Here is a 10,558-nt window from a genome sequence, read left to right on the forward strand (position 1 = left end):
GGCACTCGGCTATCATGCATTGCATCAACAAAATTTATGAACTTAACATCCCTACTTTTGTTGCAACATAAATGTTGTTTCTCTGCTTCGTCAGTTATGAACTCATGGTTATGCTCCAAGTTTACCAGTTCAATTTTTGCAGCTACAACTATTTTTTTTCATCATCATATATATTTTTTAATTTTATTCCAGCCTTACATTGCGTACGCCCCGAAGTCCTATTCCTCATCCTAGGTGTCTCATTTGATTTTTGTGCGTTTTTACCTTCACGTGAACAATTTATCCACTTACTGAATGTCTTCTCTCTGTATTTCTTCAGTGGAAATCCAACTTCATATGCATACCTTTTATAGAATTTATATGCATCATCAACATCCTTGAAAGTCATCCCTACCGTTGGCACTATAGTTGGATCAATGTTTTTTTCTGCAAATTCATTCACATTGTTGTTTGTACCATGGAATATGATCATAACAATCTAATCAATCAATAATCAAATACAACAATTGGACTTACATGTGAATGCAGTATTTGAGGCGTATCCATCTCTCTGGAGCTAATATTGGACATAGGAGGTCGAACCCTCTGTTCTCCTTCTTTCCCTATGCTCATCTCGTCGATTACAGGACCCAGTAGAGCAGGAGGTGGTGTGACCAGTGAGTTACCATCAACTACTCCCTCTGTCTCTGGATCAAGACGAACGCCCTCTCCCACCATCACCGGTGACTCTCCAGAGCCGGCCATCTCCACCTCCAAATAGTTATGCAGGCTTTGTGGTGTTTTTTCGGATGAATGGAAATCACGGATACTATACAAGTAACCGCATCCATGTTTCCAGGGTATTTCCATTATTTCTGAAACTGTCCCGATATTCTAGCGATGTACATGCAAAACTAATATCCATAACACACTACTTACGCACAATGACACATTATTTTACGCCATTTGGTATATACTATTTATACAACATTTATACCGTATCGGTTTTATGCCATATCTTTCAACATCTTATTCTACATTATATTTACCTGCCGCCATTACACCCCATGCAAGATCCATAAATTCCGCGCCCACGTAATAGAGTAAGCATGTTTGCATATGGAATCTATTCCCTATAATTCTGCGCCACTTCCATATGTTTACCGCCTTGCCATTAAACCAACCGCGTAACGGCGTCGTCTGTCCTGCATGCCGTCTGTCTGGACCACGTAAAACAGAGGCACGCTTGTCTCAGCGGACCAGACCACGTAACCGACCTGGGCTCTCTTTAATATCCGAAGCCCAGGGCTCTCGTTATACCTGCCATCCTGCCATATATATATATATATACACACAAACTATTAAGGAGGCAGTGTAGACTGCCCCCGCCCGCTACCGCACGCTCCCCCGCGCGAAACGCCCGCACGCCCGCAGCGCACACTCAGTGAATCCCACCGCGAAACGCCCGCCTCCCTACGCCACGAATCCCGCCGCTACCGCCCGCCCGCCTCCCACCCGCAGCCCGCCGCACAGTTTCGTCTCCCTCCTCTCCAACCCTGACCACCGGCGCGCGACGCACGCCATGGAGCCGGACGCGGATGCGGACTACATGGGCGACCTCTCCCGCTTCCTCCCACCGAGTCCGTCCTCCTCCCCACTGAAGAATCTCGGGCGCCGGAAGCAGCCATCCATGCAGGCGCAGGCACAGCCGAGGGCAAAGCACGGGAAGGGGGTGCCGTGGCAGGAGCGGCGGCGGCAGGAGCGCGAGCGGAAGCAGAGGGAGGAGGACGCACGCACGATGGCCGGGCTCACGGAAGCTATCCCTAAGAGCAACGTAGGGTTCAGGATGTTGAAGCAGATGGGGTACGATCCCGACTCCCGCACCGGCGCCGGTGCCGAACCGGTCAGCATCGAGATCCGCCACTCGCGGGCGGGGCTCGGGGCGGAGGAGCCTGTGTTGGCTCTGACGTCGTCGCTGGCGCCGGTGGAGAAGCCCCGGGAGGTGTCGGAGCAGGAGCGTAGGCAGCAGGAGGAGATGGCAGCAGAGCTAAGGGAAGACAGCCGGAACGGTCTCCCAGAACACCTGGTGCGCCTCGGGCGACCGGATCTGGCACGGACTCCTGCACGTAGACCACGTCGCGCTCGGCGTCGGCGTCGGCGTCGGCGTCGGCGAGCGCATCCATGGCCGCGATGAGGTGCGGCACGGACTCCTGTACGTAGACCACGTCTGCGGCGACGACGAGATCGAAGCGGCGCGGGGTGGCTAGCGTGGCGAGATGCGCGGGGCAGTTCCAGTGGAGCTGGGCGAGGCGAGGCGTGCGGGAGAGGTGGACTCGGTTGCGCCGCAGGTTGCGACAGAGCGCCGGGAGCACGGCGGCAATGTCGGTGAGGCCGAGGCGGGAGAGGCCAAGTCCTGCCAGGCCGCACCCGGACCCGAGCTCCATGGCCCGAGTTCCCGGGAAGTGGAGCACGTCGGCAAAGGGGAGGGCCAGGTCGCGGATGCAGCGCTCGACGAACTTGACGAAGACCAGGGACGAGGGCCACACAGAGGTGCCCACCTCGAAGGAGTCGTTGTCCTGCTCGAACATCAGCACCGCGCCGCCGACCGGAAGCTCCACCACCGGAGATGCTGTGAACCGCATCTTCGCCGGCGGCCCGTGAAGACACTGAAGCGAAGCGACCAGAAAAGACAACCAACTGCGAACCCCAGGTACACCTACACAGGAAGTACAGAACCCACCCCCATGGCTAGCATATAACGAGTAGGATTCTTTATTCCTTATTGATCCTTTGGCCGACCACCAACCATAATTATCAGAAAGAATAACATGACAAATTGCTTCATGATATGACGAACACAACCTTTTTATTTTAAAAGAAGAAAAGAGTACTGGCAAATGTTTAAAATATATCCAAAAACACGAACTGATGGGCGATGAAAAGAGGAAACAATGGGCGATGACAACACCGCAGCTGCTTTTCCTCTAAACCCCGAGTTAGGTAAGACGAGAGAGAGAGAGTCGTAGAGAGTCGAACACCCGGCGGGTGCTCTAAAACAAGATAAGTTTGTTTTTGGATCAACACAGATTACACAGCCAGGCATCGTTAGTTTAGCCCAATTGCAAGTTTGCAACAGACTTGGTGGTATTATAGAACCAAGGAAATGGTTGGTTTGGAGTGGATAAACGTATAAGATACTCATAACATGTTCAACCGTATTGATTTTTTTATCGAACCGGACGCACACAACACATACACTCCACACTCAGACCACCCAGAAAGGAGACGAGATTTGGAGGCTCTCTAGCCTCCAGTGCGCGAAAATAATGGCATCTCAGTGAGTGTTCATGGCTGATTGAGGATGACTTTGAGAAAACTTTTGGGAAATGCAGCATTTAAAGCTTGTAGGTACTATTTGTTTACTCTACAGTTTCTGTGCTATGGACACATTATTTTTCTTTTCAGTACGATCTTATTTCTTTTGGATAAATTAACTTGTGAGAACTCATTCAGTGTTTGTCTTAATGTAGGATCTATAGCTTGATATATCTGGGAGATGCATGCCTGATTACATATTGCCAACTACCTTAGCTAAGGTTCCTAACTGTATGCCATTGTTGAGAAAAATATCTCTGAAGGGAAATTATCAGCTTTCTGATAATGGTTTGGTCACAATCATCTCGGCTGCACCTTCTTTATGTTCCATAAATCTGTGTGAGTGTTCTCTTCTCACTTAATCTGGAATCAATATTCTTGCAAACAAGTTACATTCAGTTCTTAGATAACTGTATATAGATGATTGCACAAACGTGGATGCTATGGCAATTCTTCCTGCTCCACAGAAGATTAATCATCTAGAGGTTTTGGCAATGTCTAGAATACAATCTGTGTGTGACAAGTTTGTGAAGGGGCTCATTCCTGTGCATGGTTCAAATCTGAAGGAGTTAGCATTTGCTGGTTGCTTGTAAGTCTTTGCATATTCCTACTTTAGGAAATAGTTTTCTTTTGGAAGTATTAGTACCATAGTTATATTACTATTATGCCAGTATTCAGAAGCAACATGGAACTGTATATCTGTCTTGCTATCTAATGTAGGGAACTTACCTCATCTTCCATCAAGACTGTTGGGGAATATTGTCAAGAATTAACTTCATTGGATCTCCGCAACTTGAATAGGCTGCGTGACTCAGCACTGTGGCATCTTCGTGGTTGTAGGCTACTAAGGAAACTAAGGCTTCAAAGAAACACATTTAGGTATTGCCCCACTTCCCCTAATTTTTATTGACTGATCCAAATTTGAAGTGCTTCATTACTAAGAAGAATTAAGTGTTGTGCAAACATTCATGTCCTTTTATGTCAATTTTTAATGTGTATCATTGCATATTATTGTTTTCCAAACTCAGATGCATAATGATTATTATGCTTGTATTTTTAGCTTCTTTCTGGCATTCTAATCATTTGTCAATGCTAACTCAAGTGCCTTTTCTATTATGTTTGTGCATTGTACAAGTGCTGATTTTTTTCTCACTGATCGTAATGAGGGCCTGATAGTAATGTCATGACCCACAACTTAATCACTTATAGAACTAGAGGATTTAGTTGCGAATCCGGACAGGGTCGGTTAAGTAGATGTTGGCCGCTGCCGAACTTCTCGAGCACGGGGATGCAGTCAAGCAGATCGTCGATGTCCCTAGCGTGGATGATGGTAGCGCAGAGTCCAATCTCCTAGAGGCAGGGGAACATGGCAGCGCAGCCCCGCGGGAGCGCGGCGGTGTCTGGGAAGCGCCAGAAGCCGAGGTAGAGGGTGCGGAGGGAGGCAAGGTGGAGGACGTTGATGAGGCAATTGACTCCGTAGCAACACACGGACATACACCTAGTGTATATATATATATATAAACCATTTGACAATTTGGAAACAATTTTTTATATCAAAATACATAATCCTTACTACTTATTAAGAAGGTAAGAGTAGTCTGCCGTTCTGCCGTCCCCAATTCCGCGCGCAGAAAAAAAATCAAACCGTGGCTGCTTAGGGATCAAACCTAGGATCTATTGAGCAGAATGCCTAGCCTTCCACCCTCTAGCCAACGTGACTCATGTTGAATTGTGTACAACTTCAACTAAGATGTCTTTTGTGTTTAACCCGCCGTCCACTCTGTATGCTCACTGAGTCTAGAAAAACATTTATAGCTTGGCCCCTGATCTTTCTGGAATTTGGGACGCAGTCCAGGAAATAAAGAAAATAGGGAAAAGGAGTTTAGAAATTGATTTTTAGTTTAAAAATAATTGCAGAAACTCATTTAATTCATGGAAATTTCATATTAAATCCAAATGAGTTCATTCTAATTTCTATAATTCTATAATATTATTTTTTATCACATAATACCTCTGTTTTGTCATGAAAACAACAATAAAATTGATTTTCTAATTAATCCTATATCAAATACATAGAAACTTTGGAAATTCGTAACTTCCCCATTTTAATTCCAAATTGAACCGTTCCAGTTGTGTTAGTCTCGTATGAATATTTACTACGTAGTAACAACATTGATTATACCATGTTTTATACTTTTATAATTAGATATTTATTTATCCTATGTTAATTGGGTTAATCTATGTCTATTGGATTAATTTATTTAATATATTAATACAGTATTCTAACTTTATGGTTATACGATGTTTGACCATAAGTCTTGCAAACACACACACTTACCTTTTTGTTTAACCAAAAGCGTATGGTGGTACGTGTCCGATGACTAACGATGTACGAGGGAATTTTTTCCGGTATGTGTGAAACATGCTCTCCAATAATGAGACCATGCAAATCGTGACATATATCGAAGTCTGTATGATACTGATGGTTGCAATGTAGTTGTGAAACGATAGATTATAAATAACAAAATTTATGTATGGTCAGAATCACAAATTGATTATGAAACATTTTCTCATAACGGTATAACACATATTTTGTATATAAGTTATCGTAGTATATTGGTATTATATATTTCCGTTGCAACGCACGGGCATTCAGCTAGTAAAGTTTAAATTTAAATGTTAAGTTAAAAACATAAATAATAACTCAATCATGTTTGATCCACATCGATGAGACGTTGAATTTGGAGCTGTTGATATGTAGCGAGGATCTTTAGTGGGAAATTCTGCAGAGAGAGATCTGACGCCCACGGTTGCTCGTCGGCGACTTGAGCCTCACCGGCCTGTTCCCCTCTGAGAAGAGCACACCAGGATTCAAGTGCGCAATTGCCGGGCGCTTCAATTCTACCATAGCAAAGACTAGTCAAGATTCAAGAAGACAACCGTATCAAAGACATGCATACCCTCCTTGCTCTATGTTACTCAATCACTATAGCTAAATACCAGTATGCGAGGTAAATCTTAAAAATTAAGTATTAGTCTACAAGAACAGAAGAACAAAAAAGAAAGGCATGCGTTGCGTGGCCACAAATTACTGATCTGTTATAAACATCATGCTGCATTTGAAACGTAAAGTCGTACGTTCTGCCTTGAACATATAATAAAAAAAAGAACACTAGGTAAAGTTGTTCTGTACTATTGTATCCGTAAACAAACCGGGCCGGCATGTCACATTTGAAATGTGCACTATGTTTCTTTTTTTTACAAAAAATCTAAGCTGTATGGTACATACAGCAAACCCATTGAACACCTGGCCACTACTGATGTCTTTTTTTGCAGAATAAGAAAGGCTGGTGATAACACCGGCGACTAAAAATCAAGGAAGACATTCGTTAGTGCTGGCTTTTACAAAGGTAATAAACAAGCAATCAAAGAGAAGGATATAGACAGTGAGGCTGGTGTGACCAGCACCAGCAATGGAGGGGCCACATGGAAAGAAAGCTCCCGGAGGAAGAATTAAGGGCGAACCTATTCTATTCTATATCCCCTTCAAGTTTCAAGCTAGGGGCCGGGGCTTTTTAAGGCAACGGTGGAGAGCGTCAGTGGCAGCAGCTCGTGGTCCGTCCGGGGTTTGCTGCTCCGTTTTCTTCAGAGCAGCGTCCATCCATGGAGAGGACGAAGAAACCATGCCTTGGTGTCGTCGCTCTGCTTCTCTTCCTGCTCCTGGCGTCGGCCGCCCATGGAGCTCAGCCTGCAGATGCCAAGGACATAGCAGGTATGCAGTTTTGCTCGTCTTCAGGGCTAATTAAGAGTATGCATGAGCTGTATCTTGTTTGTCTTCCATGTATACTATAACTTTTGCTTCTACAGCACTGCCGCTTGCTTTCTGTGATTCAGTTCGATTAGTGGAAAAAAAAACACTTGAATTGGAACACACAAAAAAGATCGTTCTGAAAGAGACAATGCCCTGCTGCACTGCACACCCTTGTGCTTTAAGAATTGCCTTTTCAGTTCTTCAGGAGTGCGTGCAAAGCATGGCTGGTCGAGGATAGGGAAGTAGCAACATAACCTTGTAAACTGAGTCATATATGTTTAGCTGATAGAATAAATACATTTGTATATATGCTTGGACACTAACAAGTAATATGAAATGATTATCACAGTGAAATGATTTGCTTTCTCAAATAACAAGTAATATGAAAATGCGGATGCAGTCTCGTGGAGGGGAACTGGTGTGTTCTAAATTACTAAGTTTACTATGATGCTGCTTCTATAGTATCAGCTGTAATATGATATAGGAAAGTGAGTCAACACCTGATATTGTTCAGTTAAAATAGTTTTGTGCCCTCTTAAAAAAGCTAGAAATACCCAAGAAGCCGGCCAGAAGCCGAAACAAACAGATCCATAGTTGTTTCTCGCAATCAAACAAAAAACAGTTCAGGTTGAGGCCTTAGTGCGGCAACCAAACTTATGCATGGTTCTGAAGAAAATGTGTACAACTCTGATGAAGAGAGACCCCCCAAAAAAATGAAACAAAAACAAACATATCTTGGACCCTGCTGAGGTGTCGAAACTCCAAATGCAGATCGGAGGCCCCTCCCTTCTCTGTCACAGATGCCCTGTCGGTCTGTTCTGTCCATGTGTGGTGAAAGATATGATTCCCTGCGTTCCAGGATGCCCCTACACACGTTAATTAAGCATACTCCAAGGACAGAAGAAAGCGATCCTGCACCAATACTTTATTCGCTGCTGCACACACGGCATCATGCACTACTCCAGAGTCCAAACAACAAAAGCTACTATAATATAGCTTGCTACCCTGATGACCTGATCAGTCCGGAGAGAGAGAGAGAGAGAGAGAGAGAGAGAGAGAGAGAGAGAGAGAGAGAGAGAGAACAGTTAAAAATCCTTGCAGAAAGAATCCACTTTGATGTTTCCATGGCCTCTGAATAGCATCATCTCAGTTAACAAACGTGCACCGTTGAAACAGTGTGTGCTTCCGTCTGCAGCAGGTGACGGCGACGGCGAGAGGGCCACGGTGAGGACAGGGCACGGGCACGGCTACAGCAGCAGCCACAGCGGCGGGCACCCGAGCGGCGGCACGCCCGAGCAGGGCGGCGCAGGGGTCGTCGATCCCCGTAACCTCAACGCCAGAAGCCACCACCGCCGTGGCGCGGCGACCAGGGCAAATGTATACTCTTCTTGGCTCGTCTGCACGCTTGTCGCAGGAGGTGTTATGCTGCTGCTTTGAGGTACTAGCTGGGAGATGACGTGTGATGCATGTACAAATTTAGGGGGTGTTTGGTTGCTCCTGCTAAAGTTTAGCTCGGGTCACATCAAGCGTTTGACTTTTAAATAGGAGTATGAAATATAGACCCAACCAACTGGACTAGATTCGTCTCGTCTTTTAATCTTCGGCTAACAAATTAGTTTTATAATCCGACTACATTGGCAACGTATCGTGTGCTCAAACCGCTACCGTACTCATATGCGCATATTAAATCTCGGCCATCTATCTCCCATCCAACGACAGCCGGCAATTTTGCAGAGAACTCCTCCCACCATCCTTGGCTGGCGTGGAAAGTTTTACATCTAGCTCCCTCCACCGTTTGGTTCAGGCGCAAATGGGCCAGGAGCAGCTCGCCGCCACCGTCCAGAGTTGCAAATGGATGCCCCCATAAATATTCAAGGATCTGTGCCTTATTACTGCTGAAAATAGCATTGTGCTCATATTTACAAAATACCTGAACATGCCTAAACATCTTGAACATATATATGAAGGCAATCGTGATTCACAATCCTGTGCATATATCCTGAACAGGGGACAATGCTGAACAGCCTGAAAATCCTGAACATCCTGAACAGTCTGAATAATGGTAAAAGAGCAGATTCTGAATAATTGAACATCCTCAACATTAAATCAATAATGGTAAAAGAGCAGATTATGAATAAGCACCAGAACTGTATTTTCAGATTACATTTTCAGTATGCAGAGTTTCACATTACAACCCAGAAAATATAAATAAGCACCAGAACTATCGCATAATCCACAAACTTAAAGATTTCATACAAACTTAAATGGAAAACACATGAAACCATCATCTATTCTGCTAGTGGCTGCTGTCTCGAAATTTTCAGCTTGCGAGGTTTGGGCAGTTCTTTTGTTTTTTTAATTCTTTTACTCCGTCCTTTGGATCGAACATCATTTGGTGGATGTATATCTACTTGAGATGGAATTTGGCATCCAATGAAATCCTCATACTCTTGTTGTTTAGTTTGCACTGTGGTAGGTACAATGGTACCAAGAGAAGCTTCTATGTTCATCACACTTGAAACTAAGAAATCAATTCCTTCCTTTGAACTCTTCGTGTGCTGAATTAAATCTTCAACCTTGTTTCGTACCATGGCTATCTTTTTCCTTTTCTCCGCTTCATTAGCATCTATGGGCTTCTCATCCAATAGGTTGCCCTCCTCGTCATACACACTCTCTCTAAAGAAAAAACAACAAAATCATGGTCATGTCATATAAGAAAAGTATAACAACAAGTTATGTAATATTTTTTTACCTCTTGCATCTTTTTTGAAACCTCTTTAGAATATAAGCTTCTGGTAGTACATCTAGCTTTTCACCTCGCAACGCTAAAATGATATGGCGACAAGGAATTCCCATTGTTTCAAATAACTTGCATGAGCAATTTCCAAATATATTTGATGTGCACCAGCGAACCACCCTATCCTTTACGCACCCGTCATTAATTACCACCATTTTGACACTATCAAAGTGTGTAATGCTTACAACAGAGCATTGATCTCTAGCAGCTTGCACTTCAGTTTGAAACTTTTTAAACACAGTACATGTGTACAACATACTATTTTGTTTCTCCACGAGCCATGGTGTCCTCAAAAGTTGTGTGGTATGTATACTCATGTGATCCTCCTTTAACTCCTCCTGTCGCTGGCATTCCAAGGCTGTATCAAATCTAAGCCAAAACTCAACAAATGATAATTTGCGATGGATAAAGCGGTTGAAGAATGAATTTGCACTTTCAGATCTTGAGGTGGTCCTAAGGAGCCCTGCAAGAGGTACATCCATCAAGTATGCTGGAATCCATGACTCACGAATGGCATACCTATTAGCCATCCACTCATTATTCTCGAGACCATACTTAGTTATGAAAGCATTCCACCGCATCTCAAATTCTTCTCC

At 44.3% G+C, this 10,558-nt stretch overlaps 2 protein-coding genes and 1 pseudogene across 3 annotated transcripts; 2 read left to right on the forward strand and 1 right to left on the reverse strand.

The window, feature by feature from the left end:
• Nucleotides 1-1,561: 1,561 nt before the first annotated feature.
• Nucleotides 1,562-2,026, forward strand: LOC109940742 (uncharacterized; the record flags this gene model as incomplete). The annotated part of the gene is made up of 1 exon (XM_020540853.1): nucleotides 1,562-2,026. A coding segment is annotated over exon 1 (465 nt), but the record flags the coding sequence as incomplete, so codon positions are not given.
• LOC103632176 (protein N-lysine methyltransferase METTL21A-like) lies at nucleotides 2,027-2,621 on the reverse strand (annotated as a pseudogene).
• Nucleotides 2,622-6,728: 4,107 nt separating this feature from the next.
• LOC103632177 (uncharacterized) lies at nucleotides 6,729-9,625 on the forward strand. 2 transcript variants are annotated; one of them, XM_008654002.4, is made up of 2 exons: nucleotides 6,729-7,126; nucleotides 8,364-9,625. In XM_008654002.4, exons 1-2 carry the CDS (start codon nucleotides 7,018-7,020, stop codon nucleotides 8,600-8,602), a joined length of 348 nt encoding a protein of 115 aa, XP_008652224.1. In that variant the 5' UTR covers nucleotides 6,729-7,017; the 3' UTR covers nucleotides 8,603-9,625. The 2 variants fall into 2 exon arrangements, with proteins under 2 accessions (XP_008652224.1, NP_001351147.1); NM_001364218.1 differs by having other exon boundaries at nucleotides 6,903-7,126; nucleotides 8,361-8,637.
• The last annotated feature ends 933 nt before the right edge of the window (nucleotides 9,626-10,558 follow it).

This window comes from Zea mays, chromosome 7 (assembly GCF_902167145.1).
Source record: "Zea mays cultivar B73 chromosome 7, Zm-B73-REFERENCE-NAM-5.0, whole genome shotgun sequence".
Taxonomy (NCBI): Eukaryota; Viridiplantae; Streptophyta; class Magnoliopsida; order Poales; family Poaceae; genus Zea; species Zea mays.

What these genes read in the sequence shown, in the direction of transcription:
- LOC103632177 (NM_001364218.1), top strand. Translation starts at nt 7,018, where the DNA reads ATGGAGAGGACGAAGAAACCATGCCTTGGTGTCGTCGCTCTGCTTCTC. An exon ending in AGATGCCAAGGACATAGCAG is followed by an intron (nt 7,127 to 8,360) that starts GTATGCAGTTTT and finishes TTCCGTCTGCAG; the next exon opens with CAGGTGACGGCGACGGCGAG.